This window comes from Panulirus ornatus, chromosome 25 (genome assembly GCF_036320965.1).
Source record: "Panulirus ornatus isolate Po-2019 chromosome 25, ASM3632096v1, whole genome shotgun sequence".
NCBI lineage: Eukaryota > Metazoa > Arthropoda > Malacostraca > Decapoda > Palinuridae > Panulirus > Panulirus ornatus.
In genome coordinates, this window is record NC_092248.1 from 24,764,002 (window position 1) to 24,780,597 (window position 16,596).

A 16,596-nucleotide genomic window follows, 5' to 3' on the forward strand; every position below is an offset into this window, starting at 1 on the left:
TCACCTACATATTAAGACAGACAGGCAAATAGACAGACACACACACACACACACACACAGGTATATATATATATATATATACACACGTCCACACACGCAAATATACATACCTACACAGCTTTCCATGGTTTACCCCAGACGCTTCACATGCCTTGATTCAATCCACTGACAGCACGTCAACCCCTGTATACCACATCGCTCCAATTCACTCTATTCCTTGCCCTCCTTTCACCCTCCTGCATGTTCAGGCCCCGATCACACAAACTCTTTTTCACTCCATCTTTCCACCTCCAATTTGGTCTCCCTCTTCTCCTCGTTCCCTCCACCTCCGACACATATATCCTCTTGGTCAATCTTTCCTCACTCATTCTCTCCATGTGCCCAAACCATTTCAAAACACCCTCTTCTGCTCTCTCAACCACGCTCTTTTTATTTCCACACATCTCTCTTACCCTTACGTTACTTACTCGATCAAACCACCTCACACCACACATTGTCCTCAAACATCTCATTTCCAGCACATCCATCCTCCTGCGCACAACTCTATCCATAGCCCACGCCTCGCAACCATACAACATTGTTGGAACTACTATTCCTTCAAACATACCCATTTTTGCTTTCCGAGATAATGTTCTCGACTTTGACACATTCTTCAAGGCTCCCAGGATTTTCGCCCCCTCCCCCACCCTATGATCCACTTCCGCTTCCATGGTTCCATCCGCTGCCAGATCCACTCCCAGATATCTAAAACCCTTCACTTCCTCCAGTTTTTCGAGGTAAGTTTGAATGGAGAAAAAATGGAGGAAGTAAAGTGTTTTAGATATCAGGGAGTGGATCTGGCAGCGGATGGAACCATGGAAGCGGAAGTGAATCATAGGGTGGGGGAGGGGACGAAAATCCTGGGAGCCTTGAAGAATGTGTGGAAGTCGAGAACATTATCTCCGAAAGCAAAAATGGCTATGTTTGAAGGAATAGTGGTTCCAACAATGTTGAATGGTTGCGAGGCGTGGGCTATGGATAGAGTTGTGCGCAGGAGGGTGGATGTGCTGGAAATGAGATGTTTGAGGACAATATGTGGTGTGAGGTGGTTTGATCGAGTAAGTAGTGTAAGGGTAAGAGAGATGTGTGGAAATAAGAAGAGCGTGGTTGAGAGATCAGAAGAGGGTGTTTTGAAATGGTTTGGGCACATGGAGAGAATGAGTGAGGAAAGATTGACCAAGAGGATATATGTGTCGGAGGTGGAGGGAACGAGAAGTGGGAGACCAAATTGGAGGTGGAAAGATGGAGTGAGAAAGATTTTGAGTGATCGGGACCTGAACATGCAGGAGGGTGAAAGGCGTGCAAGGAATAGAGTGAATTGGATCGATGTGGTATACCGGGGTAAACGTGCTGTCAGTGGATTGAATCAGGGCATGTGAAGCGTCTGGGGTAAACCATGGAAAGTTCTGTGGGGCCTGGATGTGGAAAGGGAGCTGTGATTTCGGGTATTATTGCATGACAGCTAGAGACTGAGTTTGAACGAATGGGGCCTTTGTTATCTTTTCCTAGCGCTACCTCGCACACATGAGGGGAGAGGTGGATGTTATTCCATGTGTAGCAATGTGGAGATGGGAATGAATAAAGGCAGACAGTGTAAATTGTGTGCATGTGTATATATGTATATGTTTGTGTGTGTATATATATATATATATATATATATATATATATATATATATATATATATATATATATATATATATATATATATATATATATATGTTATGATATTAGTGTGTACTTCAAACAATGCCTGCAAAGATTAGTGCTACTATTGTGCCCTGGTCAGTTAGCTACAAAAGACTCCTATTAGTGAAGAGTTAATGACTTAAATACTAAAACTCCTTGTGATGAACAAGTGGCTATGGCTGTGAATAACTTATATCCAAGACGGTGTATGAAAAGACACAGCTTTAGTGTGGCACTGTACTGGAGAAGCTGGGGTAGCAACGGCAAAGTTTGTTTTGGCAACCTGGGTCCTAACTTACAAGTTTCCATCACCTAACTGTATATGAGAACACAGAAGTTATTAAGCACTGATAGTTTGGCTTCTGTCTAAACAATTACTCAAATTGTCTTTACCTAAAAATCTCAAAGAAAATGTTTCTACAGCTAGTTTGCATACGGTAAAAAAAAAGAAAAAAAAATATGCAGTCAATTATGAAACTGGAACTGTGTAAACATCATATAAAGTGAAAAGATTATATATATATATATATATATATATATATATATATATATATATATATATATATATATATATATATATATATATATATATATATATAGGGAGAAGGAAAAAAAATACTGCCCCACATATTCCATGTGAGTTGTAAAAGGTGACTAAAAGGGGTGGGAGCAGGGGGTTGGGAAACCCCCTCCTGTTTTAGTTTTCCAAAAGAAGGAACACAAAAGGGGGGCCCTGGAAGATTTTTCCCTCTATGGGTCAATCAACTGTTCTTTCAATACTTCACTACAGTGGGAAATGAAAATATGAAAAAAAATTATACTTGATCTCTGCTTCCCCCGTTGCGAGGGAGCCTCAGAAACAAAAGGGCAACCACAACAATCATATATATATGTATATATAAAATAATTTTAATATATTTTTAAAAAAATAATAAATACCCCCCCTTTTTTTCCCCCCCTTTTAAAAAAAAAACCCCCCCCCTTTTTTTTTTTTTTAAAAAAAAAAAAAAATTTTAAAAAAAAGGGGGTTTTAAAGGGGGGGAAAAAAAAAGGGAAAAAAAAAAAGGGTGGGGGGAAAAAAAGGGGGGTTTAAAAATTTAAAAAAAAATTTTTTTAAAAAAAAAAAATTTTTTTAAAAAAATTTTAAAAAAAATTTTTTTTAAAAAATTTTTAAAAAAATTTTTTGGGGGAAAAAAAAAAAAGGGGAAAAAGGGGGGAAAAAAAGGGTGGGGGGGGTGGGGGGTTAAAAAAATTTTTTTTTAAATTAAAAAAAAAAAAGGGGGGGGGAAAAAAATTTTTTCCCCGGGGAAAAAAAGGGGGAAAAAAAAAGGGGGGGGGGGGGAAAAAAAAAAAAATTTTTTTTGGGGGGGGGAAAAGGGGGAAAAAAAAAAAAAAAAAAAAATTTTGGGGGAAAAAATAAAAAATTTTTAAAAAAAAAAGGGAAAAACCGGGGGGGAAAAATTTTTAACCCCGGGAAAAGGAAATTTTGGGGGGGGGGGGGGAAAAAAATTTTTGGTTTTTTTTTAAAAAAAAGGGGAAAAAAAAGGGGCCCTTTGGGTTTTCCCCCCCCCCCGGGGGGAAAACCCCCAAAACCCATTTGGGGGGGGGGAAATAAAAAAAAAAAAAAAATTAAAAATTTATAATTATATTTTTTTTTTTTTTTTTTGGGGGTTTTTTTTGGGTGGGGGGAGTTATTTTTTAAATGGGGGGGGGGCCCTTTTCTTTTTTTTTCCTACCCCCCCCGGGGGAAAAAAGCAAAAAAAAAAAAAAAAAAAAAAAAAAAAAATTTTTTTTTTTTTTAAAAAAATTAAAAAAAAAATATTAAAAATTTTAAAAAAAAAAAAAAAATTTTTTTAAAAATATAAAAAAATATATTTTTTTTTTTTTTTTTGGGGGTTGGGGGGGAAAAAATTTAAAAATTTTGGAAAGAGGGGCAAGTATGCAGTGTGTTCTGGATGAGAGAGCGTGGGAAGTGAGTCAGTTGTTGTTCGCTGACGATACAGCTCTGGTTGCTGATTCATGTGAGAAAGTGCAGAAGGTGGTGACTGAGTTTAGTAAAGTGTGTGAAAAAGGAAAGTTAAGTGTAAATGTGACTAAGAGCAAGGTTATTAGGTACAGTAGGGTTTCAGGGCCAAGTCAATTGGGAGGTAAGTTTGAATAGAGAAAAACTGTGGGAAGCAAAGTGTTTTAGATATCTGGGAGTGGATCTGGCAGCGGATGGAAATATGGAAGCGGAAGTGAATCATAGGGTGGGGGAGGGGGCAAAAATCCTGGGAGCCTTGAAGAATGTTTGGAAGTCGAGAACATTATCTCGGAAAGCATAGATGGGTATTTTTGAAAGAAGAGTGGTTCTAACAATGTTTTATTGTTGCGAGGCGTGGGCTATGGATAGAGTTGTGCGCAGGAGGGTGGATGTGCTGGAAATGAGATGTTTGAGGACAATATGTGGTGTGAGGTGGTTAGATCGAGTAAGTAATTTAAGGGTAAGAGAGATGTGTGGAAATAAAAAGAGTGTGGTTGAGAGAGCAGAAGAGGGAGTTTTGAAATGTTTTGGTTACATGGTGAGAATGAGTGAGGAAAGATTGACCAAGAGGATACATGTGTCAGAGGTGGAGGGAACGAGGAGAGCTAGGAGACCAAATTGGACGTGGAAAGATGGAGTGAAAAAGATTTTGAGTGATCGGGGCCTGAACAAGCAGGAGGGTGAAAGGCGTGCAAGGAATAGAGTGAATTGGAATGATGTTGTATACCGGGGTCGACGTACTGTCAATGGATTGAACCAGGGCATGTGAAGCGTCTGGGGTAAACCATGGAAAGTTTCTGTGGGGCCTGGATGTGGAAAGGGAGCTGTGGTTTCGGTGCATTATTACATGACAGCTAGAGACTGAGTGTAAACGAATGGGGCCTTTGGTGTATTTTCCTAGCGCTACCTTGCACACATGAGGGGGGTGGGGGTTGTATTCCATGTGTGGCGGGGTGGCGATGGGAATAAATAAAGGCAGACAGTATGAATTATGTACATGTGTATATATGTATATGTCTGTGTGTGTATATATATATGTACATTGAGATGTATTGGTGTGCATATTTGCGTGTGTGGACGTGTATGTATATACATGTGTATGTGGGTGGGTTTGGCCATTCTTTCGTCTGTTTCCTTGCGCTATCTCGCTAACGCGAGACAGCGACAAAGCAAAATAAAAAAAAATATATATATATATATATATATATATATATATATATATATATATATATATCGCTGGGGATGGGGAAGTAGAATATTTCACAGGCATTTTTCACGTGTCGTAGAAGGCGACTAAGGCGGACGGGAGGAGGGGGCTAGGAACCCTGCTCTCCTTATATCTTAACTCTCTAAAAGAGGAAACAGAAGAAGGATTTACGCCGTGAGTTCTCATCCTCCTCGAAGGCTCAGATTGGGGTGCCTAAATCTGTGTGGATGTAACCAAGATGAGAAAAAAGGAGAGATACTTTGTATGTTTGAGGAAAGGAACCTGGGTGCTTGGCTCTGAGTGAAACGAAGCTCAAGGGTATAGAGGAAAAGTGGTTTGGGAATGTTTTTGGAGTAAATTCAGGGGATGGTGAGAGGACAAGAGCAAAAGAAGGAGTACCACTACTCCTGAGACAGGAATTGTGGAAGTATGTGATAGAGTGTAAGAAAGTATACTTGAGATTGATGTGGGTAGAACTTGAAGTGGATGGAGAGAGATGGGTGATTATTGGTGCATATGCACCTGGGCATGAGAAGAGAGATCAAGGGAGGTAAGTGTTCTGGGAGCAGCTGAGCGAGTATGTTAGCAGTTTTGATGCACGATACTGGGTTATAGTGATGGGTGATTTAGATCCAAAGGTAAGTAATGTGGCAGTTGAGGGAATAATTGGTATACATGGAGTGTTCAGTGTTGTAAATGGAAATGGTGAAGAGCTTGAAGATTTGTGTGCTTAAAAAGGACTAGTGATTGGGAATACCGAGTTTAAAAAGAGAGATATACATATGCTTACGTACGTAAGTAGGAGAGACGGCCAGAGAGCGTTATTGGATTACGTGTTAATTGATAGGCGCGCGAAAGAGAAACTTTTGGATGTTAATATCCTGAAAGGTGCAACTGGAGGGATGTCTGATCATAATCTTGTGGAGGCGAAGGTGAAGATTTGTAGAGGTTTTCAGAAAAGAAGAAAGAATATTGAAATGAAAAGAGTAGTGAGAGTAAGTGAGGTTGAGAAGGAAACTTGTTCAAGTAAGTACCAGGAGAGACTAAGTGCAGAATGGAAAAACGTGAGAGCAAAGGACGTAAGGGGAATGCTGGAGGAATGGGATTGTATTAAGGGATACATTGATGGCTTGCACAAAAGATACTTGTGGCATGAAAAGCGTGGGAGGTGTGCAGATTAGAAAGAGTAATGAGTAGTGGGGTGCAGAAGTGAGATAATTACTGAAAGAGAAGAGAGAGGCATTTGGACGAGTTTTGCAGGATGCTAATGCAAATGGCTGGGAGATGTATAAAAAAAGAGGTAGGAGGTCAAGAGAGAGGTGCAATAGATGGAAAAGAGGGCAAATGAGAGTTGGTGTGAGCGAGTATCATTAATTCTGGGGAGAATAAAAAGATGTTTTGGAAGGAGGTAAATAAAGTGTTTAAGACAAGAAAACAAATTGCAACATCGGTGAGGGGGGCTAATGGGAGGTAATAACAAGTAGAGGTGATGTGAGAAAGAGATGGAGTGAGTATTTTGAAGGTTTGTTGAATGTGTTAGATGATAGAGTGGCAGATAAAGGATGTTTGGTTGAGATACCGTGCGGAGAGAGGGTCAGGGAATATTATTTGGTAAACAGAAAAGAGGTAGTGAAAGCTTTGTGGAAGATGAAAACCGGTAAGGGGGAGGGTTTGGTTGGAATTGCGGTGGAACTTGTTAAAAAAATGGGTGACTGTTGTTGACTTGTTGGTGAGGATATTCAATGTATGTAGGGCTCATGTTAAAGTGCCTGAGGATTGGCAAAATGCAAGTATAATGCCATTGTACAAAGGAAAGGGGATAAAGGTGAGTGTTCAAATTACAGAGGTATAAGTTTGTTGAGTATTCCTGGGAAATAATATGGGAAGGTATTGATTGAGAGGGTGAAGGCATGTACAGAGCATCAGATTGGGGAAGAGCAGTGTGGTTTCAGTGATGGTGGTGGATGTGTGGATCAGGTGTTTGATATGAGGAATGTATGTGAGAAACTCTGAGAAAAATAAATGGATTTTTTGTAGAATTTATGGATCTGGAGAAGGCACAAGATAGAGTTGATAGAGATGCTCTGTGGAAGGTATTAAGAGTATATGGTGTGGGAGGCAAGTTGCTAGAAGCAGCGAAAAGTTTTTTCGACGATGTGAGGCATGTGTTCGAGTAGGAAGAGAGGAAAGTGATTGGTTCTCACTGGATGTCGGTTTGCGGCAGGGGTGAGTGATGTCTCCAACTTTGTCCACTTTGTTTATGGATGGAGTTGTTAGGGAGGTGAATGCAAGAGTTTTGGAAAGAGTGGCAAGTATGCAGTCTGCTGTGGATGAGAGAGTTTGTGAAGTGAGTCAGTTGTTGTACACTGATGATACAGCGCTGGTGGCTGATTCAGGTGAGAAACTGCAGAAGCTGGTGACTGTGTTTGGTAAAGTGTGTGAAAGAAGAAAGCTGAGTGTGAACGGGAATAAAAGCAAGGTTATTAGGTACAGTAGTATTGAGGGATAAGTCAATTGGTAGGTAAGTTAGAATGGAGAAAAACTGGAGGAACTGAAGTGTCTTAGATATCTAGGAGTGGATTTGGCAGCGGATGGACCCATGGAAGCGGAAATGAGTCACAGGGTAGGGGAGGGGGCGTTGAAGAATGTGTTGAAGGCGAGAACATTACCTCGGAAAGCAAAAATGAGTATGTTTGAAGGAATAGTGGTTCCAACAATGTTATGTAGTTGTGAGGCGTTGGCTATTGATAAGGTTGTGCGGAGGAGGGTGGATGTGTTAGAAATGAGATGTTTGAGTACAATATGTGGTGTGAGGTGGTTTGACCGAGTAAGCAATGAAAAGGTAAGAAAGATGTGTGGAAATGAAAAGAATGTGGTTGAGAGAACAAAAGAGGATGAATTGAAATGGTTTGGTCACATGCAGAGAGTGAGTGAGGAAAGATTGACAAAGAGAATATGAATATATGAGTTAGAGGTGGAGAGAAAGAGGAGAAATGGGAGACAAAATTGGAGAAGGAAGAATGCAGTGAAAAAGATTTTGAGCGATCGGTACCTAAGTATGCAAGAGGGTGAAAGTCGTGTAAAGAATAGATTAAATCTGAACGATATGGTATACCGGTGTCGACATGCTGTTAAATTCCTCACGTGTCGTAAAAGGCGACTACAGGGGACGGGAGCGAGGGGCTAGAAACCCTCCCCTCTTTGTATCTTAACTTTCTAAAAGGGGAAAGAGAAGGAGACACGCGGGGAGTGCTCATCCTCCTCGAAGGCTCAGATTGGGGTGTCTAAATGTGTGTGGATGTAACGAAGATGAGAAAAAATTAGAGATAGGTAGTATGTTTGAGGAAAGGAGCCTGAATGTTTTGGCTCTGAGTAAAACAAAGCTCAAGGGTAAAGGGGAAGAGTGGTTTAGGAATGTCTTGGGAATAAAGTCCAGTGTTAGTGAGAAGAAAAGAGCAAGGGAAGGAGTAGCAATACTCCTGAAACAGGAGTGGTGGGTGTATGTGATAGATTGTATGAAAGTAAACTCTAGATTGATATTGGTAAAATTGAAAGTTGATGGAGAGAGATGGATGATTATTGGTGCATATGCACCTGGGCATGAGAAGAAATATCATGAGAGGAGAGTGTTTTAGGAGCAGCTGATTGAGTGTGGTAGTGGTTTTGATGCATGAGACCGGGTTATAGTGATGGGTGATTTGAATGCAAAGGTGAGTAATGTGGCAGTTGAGGGAATAATTGATATACATGGGGTGCTCAGTGTTGTAAATGGAAATGGTGAACAGCTTGTAGATTTATGTGCTGAAAAAGGACTGGTTATTAGGAATACCTGGTTTAAAAAGAGAGATATATATAAGTATACGTATGTATGTAGGAGAGATGACGAGGGAGCGTTATTGGATTACGTGTTAATTGATAGGCGCGCGAAAGAGAGACTTTTGGATGTTAATGTGCTAAGAGGTGCAACTGGAGGGATGTCTGATCATTATCTAGTGGAGGCTGAAGTGAAGATTTGTAGAGGTCTTTCAGAAAAGAAGAGAGAATGTTAGGATGAAGAGAATGGTGAGAGTGAGTGAGCTTGGGAAGGAGACTTGTGTGAGGAAGTACCAGGAGAGACTGAGTACAGAATGGAAAAAGGTGAGAACAAGGGAGCTAAGGGGAATGGGGGAGGAATGGGATGTATTTAGGGAAGCAGTGATGGATTGCGTAAAATATGCTTGTGGCATGAGGAGTATGGGTGGTGGGCAGATTAGAAAGGGTAGTGCGCGGTTTGATACAGAAGTAAGATTATTAGTGAAAGAGAAGAGAGTGGCATTTGGACAATTTTTGCAGGGAAATAATCTAAATGATTCGGAGATTTATAAAAGAAAGAGGTAGGAGGTCAAGAGAAAGGTGCAAGAGGTGAAAAGGAGGGCAAATGAGAGTTGGGGTGAGAGAGTATCATTAAATTTTAGGGAGAATAAAATATGTTTTGGAAGGAGGTAAATAAAGTGCGTAAGACAAGGGAACAAATGGAAACTTCAGTGAAGGGGGCTAATGGGGAGGTGATAACAAGTAGTGGTGATATGAGGAGACAGAGTGAGTATCTTGAAGGTTTGTTGAATGTGTTTGATGATAGAGTGGCAGATATAGGGTGTTTTTGTTGAGGTGTTGTGTAAAGTGAGAGCGTTAGGGAGGATGATTTGGTAAACAGAGAAGAGGTAGTAAAAGCTTTGCGGAACATGAAAGCCGGTAAGGCAGCGAGTTTGGATGGCATTGCAGTGGAATTTATTAAAAAGGGGGTGACTCTATTGCTGACTGGTTGGTAAGGTTATTTAATGTAGGTATGATTCATGGTGAGGTGCCTGAGGATTGGCGGAATGCTTTCATCGCGCCATTGTACAAAGGCAAGGGGACAAAGGTGAGTGCTCAAATTACAGAGGTATAAGTTTGTTGAGTATTCCTGGGAAATTGTATGTGAGGGTATTGATTGAAAGGTTGAAGACATGTACAGAGCATCAAATTGGGGAGGAGCAGTGTGGTTTCAGAAGTGGTAGAGAAGTGTGGATCAGGTGTTTGCTTTAAAGAATGTATGCGAGAAATACTTAGAAAAACAAATGGATTTGTATGTAGCATTTATGGTCATGGAGAAGCCATATGATAGGGTTAATAAAGATGCTCTGTGGAAGGTATTAAGAAGATATGATGTGGGAGGCAAGTTGTTAGAAGCAGTGAAAGGTTTTTATCGAGGATATAAGGCATGTGTACGTGTAGGAGGAGAGGAAAGTGATTGGCTTCTCAGTGAATGCAGGTTTGCGGCAGGGGTGTGTGATATCTCCATTGTTGTTTAATTTGCTTATGGATGGGGTTGTTAGGGAGGTTAATGCAAGGGTTTTCGAAAGAGGGGCAAATATGCAGTCTGTTGTGGATGAGAGAGCTTGGGAAATGAGTCAGTTGTTATTTGGTGATGATACAGCGCTGGTGGCAGATTCATGTGAGAAACTGCAGAAGCTGGTGATTGAGTTTGGTAATGTGTGTGAAAGAAGAAAGCTGAGAGTAAATGTGAATAAGAGCAAGGTTATTAGGTAGAGTAGGGTTGAGGGACAAGTCAATTGAGAGGTAACTTTGAATGGAGAAACAATTGAGGAAGTGAAGTGTTTTAGATATCTGGGAGTGGATTTGGCAGCGGATGGAACTACGGAAGCATGTTCAGGCATCGACCACTCAAAATCTTTTTCACTCCATCTTTCCACCTCCAATTTGGTCTCCCACTTCTCCTCGTTCCCTCCACCTCCCATACATATATCCTCTTGGTCAATCTTTCCTCACTCATTCTCTCCATGTGCCCAAACCATTTCAAAACACCCTCTTCTGCTCTCTCAACCACGCTCTTTTTATTTCCACACATCTCTCTTACCCTTACATTACTTACTCGATCAAACCACCTCACACCAGACATTGTCCTCAAACATCTCATTTCCAGCACATCCACCCTCCTGCGCACAACTCCATCCATAGCCCACGCCTCGCAACCATGCAACATTGTTGGAACCACTATTCCTTCAAACATGCCCATTTTTGCTTTCCGACATAATGTTCTCGACTTCCACACATTCTTCAAGGCTCCCAGGATTTTCGCCCCTCCCCCACCCTATGATCCACTTCAGCTTCCATGGTTCCATCCGCTGCCAGATCCACTCCCAGATATTTAAAACACTTTACTTCCTCCAGTTTTTCTCCATTCAAACTTACCTCCCAGTTGACTTGACCCTCAACCCTACTGTACCTAATAACCTTGCTCTTATTCACATTTACTCTTAACTTTCTTCTTTAAAACACTTTACCAAACTCAGTCACCAGCATCTGCAGTTTCTCATATGAATCAGCCACCAACGCTGTATCATCAGCGAACAACAACTAACTCACTTCCCAAGCTCTCTTATCCACAACAGACTTCACACTTGCCCCTCTTTCCAAAACTCTTGCATTCACCTCCCTAATAACCCCATCCATAAACAAATTAAACAACCATGGAGACATTACACACCCCTGCCGAAACCTACATTCACTGAGAACCAATCACTTTCCTCTCTTACTACACGTACACATGCCTTACATCCTCGATAAAAACTTTTCACTGCTTCTAACAACTTGCCTCCCACATCAGTTATTCTTAATACCTTCCACAGAGCATCTCTATCAACTCTATCATATGCCTTCTCCAGATCCATAAATGCTACATACAAATAAATTTGCTTTTCTAAGTATTTCTCACATACATTCTTCAAAGCAAACACCTGATCCACACATCCTCTACCACTTCTGAAACCACACTGCTCTTCCCCAATCTGATGCTCTGTACATGCTTTCACCCTCTCAATCAATACCCTCCCATATAATTTACCAGGAATACTCAACAAACTTATACCTCTGTAATTTGAGCACTCACTCTTATCCCCTTTGCCTTTGTAGAATGGCACTATGCACGCATATATATATATATATATATATATATATATATATATATATATATATATATATATATATATATATATATATATATATATATTTTTTTTTTTTTTGCTTTGTCGCTGTCTCTCGCGATTGCGAGGTAGCGCAAGGAAACAGACAAAAGAAATGGCCCAACCCACCTCCATACACATGTATATACATACGTCCACACACGCAAATATATATACCTACACAGCTTTCCATGGTTTCCCCAGACGCTTCACATGCCTTGATTCAATTCACTAACAGCACGTTAACCCAGGTATACCACATCGATCCAATTCACTCTATTCCTTGCCCTCCTTTCACCCTCCTGCATGTTCAGGCCCCGATCACACAAAATCTTTTTCACTCCATCTTTCCACCTCCAATTTGGTCTCCCTCTTCTCCTCGTTCCCTCCACCTCCGACACATATATCCTCTTGGTCAATCTTTCCTCACTCATTCTCTCCATGTGCCCAAACCATTTCAAAACACCCTCTTCTGCTCTCTCAACCACGCTCTTTTTATTTCCACACATCTCTCTTACCTTTACGTTACTTAGTCGATCAAACCACCTCACACCACACATTGTCCTCAAACATCTCATTTCCAGCACATCCATCCTCCTGCGCACAACTCTATCCATAGCCAACGCCTCGCAACCATAAAACATTGTTGGAACCACTATTCCTTCAAACATACCCATTTTTACTTTCCGAGATAATGTTCTCGACTTCCAAACATTCTTCAAGGCTCCCAGAATTTTCGCCCCCTCCACCACCCTATGATCCACTTCCGCTTGCATGGTTCCATCCGCTGCCAGATCCACTCCCAGATATCTAAAACACTTTACTTCCTCCAGTTTTTCTCCATTCAAACTCACCTCCCAATTGACCTGACCCTCAACCCTACTGTACCTAATAACCTTGCTCTTATTCACATTTACTCTTAATTTTGTTCTTTCACACACTTTACCAAACTCAGTCACCAGCTTCTGGAGTTTTTCACATGAATCAGCCATATATATATATATATATATATATATATATATATATATATATATATATATATATATATATATATATATATATATATATATATATATATATATATATATATATATATATATATATATATACATATATATATATATATATATGTATATATTGAGTGGGAGAAGTATAAAAGAAAGAGACAGGAGGTCAAGAGAAAGGTGCAAGAGGTGAAAAAAAGGGCAAATGAGAGTTGGGGTGAGAGGCTATCAGTAAATTTTAGGGAGAATAAAAAGATGTTCTGGAAGGAGGTAAATAGGGTGCGTAAGACAAGGGAGCAAATGGGAACTTCAGTGAAGGGCGTAAATGGGGAGGTGATAACAAGTAGTGGTGATGTGAGAAGGAGATGGAATGAGTATTTTGAAGGTTTGTTGAATGTGTCTGATGACAGAGTGGCAGATATAGGGTGTTTTGGTCGAGGTGGTGTGCAAAGTGAGAGGGTTAGGGAAAATGATTTGGTAAACAGAGAAGAGGTAGTAAAAGCTTTGCGGAAGATGAAAGCCGGCAAGGCAGCAGGTTTGGATGGTATTGCAGTGGAATTTATTAAAAAAGGGGGTGACTGTATTGTTGACTGGTTGGTAAGGTTATTTAATGTATGTATGACTCATGGTGAGGTGCCTGAGGATTGGCGGAATGCGTGCATAGTGCCATTGTACAAAGGCAAAGGGGATAAGAGTGAGTGCTCAAATTACAGAGGTATAAGTTTGTTGAGTATTCCTGGTAAATTATATGGGAGGGTATTGATTGAGAGGGTGAAGGCATGTACAGAGCATCAGATTGGGGAAGAGCAGTGCGGTTTAAGAAGTGGTAGAGGATGTGTGGATCAGGTGTTTGCTTTTAAGAATGTATGTGAGAAATACTTAGAAAAGCAAATGGATTTGTATGTAGCATTTATGGATCTGGAGAAGGCATATGATAGAGTTGATAGAGATGCTCTGTGGAAGGTATTAAGAATATATGGTGTGGGAGGCAAGTTGTTAGAAGCAGTGAAAAGTTTTTATCGAGGATGTAAGGCATGTGTACGTGTAGGAAGAGAGGAAAGTGATTGGTTCTCAGTGAATGTAGGTTTGCGGCAGGGGTGTGTGATGTCTCCATGGTTGTTTAATTTGTTTATGGATGGGGTTGTTAGGGAGGTGAATGCAAGAGTCCTGGAAAGAGGGGCAAGTATGAAGTCTGTTGGGGATGAGAGAGCCTGGGAAGTGAGTCAGTTGTTGTTCGCTGATGATACAGCGCTGGTGGCTGATTCATGTGAGAAACTGCAGAAGCTGGTGACTGAGTTTGGTAAAGTGTGTGGAAGAAGAAAGTTAAGAGTAAATGTGAATAAGAGCAAGGTTATTAGGTACAGTAGGGTTGAGGGTCAAGTCAATTGGGAGGTAAGTTTGAATGGAGAAAAACTGGAGGAAGTGAAGTGTTTTACATATCTGGGAGTGGATCTGTCAGCGGATGGAACCATGGAAGCGGAAGTGGATCATAGGGTGAGGGAGGGGGCGAAAATTTTGGGAGCCTTGAAAAATGTGTGGAAGTCGAGAACATTATCTCGGAAAGCAAAAATGGGTATGTTTGAAGGAATAGTGGTTCCAACAATGTTGTATGGTTGCGAGGCGTGGGCTATGGATAGAGTTGTGCGCAGGAGGATGGATGTGCTGGAAATGAGATGTTTGAGGACAATGTGTGGTGTGAGGTGGTTTGATCGAGTAAGTAACGTAAGGGTAAGAGAGATGTGTGGAAATAAAAAGAGCGTGGTTGAGAGAGCAGAAGAGGGTGTTTTGAAATGGTTTGGGCACATGGAGAGAATGAGTGAGGAAAGATTGACCAAGAGGATATATGTGTCGGAGGTGGAGGGAACGAGGAGAAGAGGGAGACCAAATTGGAGGTGGAAAGATGGAGTGAAAAAGATTTTGTGTGATCGGGGCCTGAACATGCAGGAGGGTGTAAGGAGGGCAAGGAATAGAGTGAATTGGAGCGATGTGGTATACAGGGGTTGACGTGCTGTCAGTGGAGTGAATCAAGGCATGTGAGGCGTCTGGGGTGGACCATGGAAAGCTGTGTAGGTATGTATACACGTGTGTGGACATGTGTATGTACATGTGTATGAGGGGGGGGGTTGGGCCATTTCTTTCGTCTGTTTCCTTGCGCTACCTCGCAGACGCGGGAGACAGCGACAAAGTATAAAAAAAAAAAAAAAAAAAAAAAAATATATATATATATATATATATATATATATATATATATATATATATATATATATATATATATATATATATATATATATATATATATATGTATATATATATATATATATATATGTATATATATATATATATATATATATATATATATATATATATATATATATATATATATATATATATATATATATATATATATATATATATATATATATATATATATATATATATATATATATATATATATATATATATATAAATATATATATATATATATATATATATATATATATATATATTTATATATATATATATATATATATATATATATATATATATATATATATATATATATATATATATATATATATATATATATATATATATATATATATATATATATATAAGAGTGAATGTTGGGATGAAGAGGGTGGTGAGAGTAAGTGAGCTTGGGAAGGAGACTTGTGTGAGGAAGTACCAGGAGAGACTGAGTACAGAATGGAAAAAGGTGAGAACAATGGAAGTAAGGGGAGTTGGGGGAGGAATGGGATGTATTTAGGGAATCAGTGATGGATTGCGCAAAAGATGCTTGTGGCATGAGAAGAGTGGGAGGTGGGTTGATTAGAAAGGGTAGTGAGTGTGGGATGAAGAAGTAAGAGTATTAGTGAAAGAGAAGAGAGAGGCATTTGGACGATTTTGCAGGGAAAAAATGAAATTGAGTGGGAGACGCATAAAAGAAAGAGACAGGAGGTCAAGAGAAAGGTGCAAGAGGTGAAAAAAAGGGCAAATGAGAGTTGGGGTGAGAGAGTATCATTAAATTTTAGGGAGAATAAAAAGATGTTCTGGAAGGAGGTAAATAAAGTACGTAAGACAAGGGAGCAAATGGGAACATCAGTGAAGGGCGCAAATGGGGAGGTGATAACAAGTAGTATTGATGTGAGAAGGAGATGGAGTGAGTATTTTGAAGGTTTGTTGAATGTGTTTGATGATAGAGTGGCAGATATAGGGTGTTTTGGTCGAGGTGGTGTGCAAAGTGCGAGGGTTAGGGAAAATGAGTTGGTAAACAGAGAAGAGGTAGTAAAAGCTTTGCGGAAGATGAAACCGGCAAGGCAGCAGGTTTGGATGGTATTGCAGTGGAATTTATTAAAAAAGGGGGTGATTGTATTGTTGACTGGTTGGTAAGGTTATTTAATGTATGTATGACTCACGGTGAGGTGCCTGAGGATTGGCGGAATGCGTGCATAGTGCCATTGTACAAAGGCAAAGGGGATAAGAGTGAGTGCTCAAATTACAGAGGTATAAGTTTGTTGAGTATTCCTGGCAAACTATATGGGAGGGTATTGATTGAGAGGGTGAAGGCATGTACAGAGCATCAGATTGGGGAAGAGCAGTGTGGTTTCAGAAGTGGTAGAGGATGTGTGGATCAGG

The 16,596-nt window shown here is 40.1% G+C and overlaps 1 protein-coding gene across 1 annotated transcript in view; it reads right to left on the minus strand.

Annotated features, from left to right (window-relative positions):
- Positions 1-16,596, minus strand: part of LOC139757344 (probable glutamate receptor) — a 69,325-nt gene that overhangs the window by 32,580 nt on the left and 20,149 nt on the right. Inside the window, exon 6 of the mRNA XM_071677767.1 lies at positions 5,238-5,249. Within this exon, the coding sequence (XP_071533868.1) occupies positions 5,238-5,249 (12 nt within the window). The remainder of the gene's footprint in view (positions 1-5,237; positions 5,250-16,596) is intronic.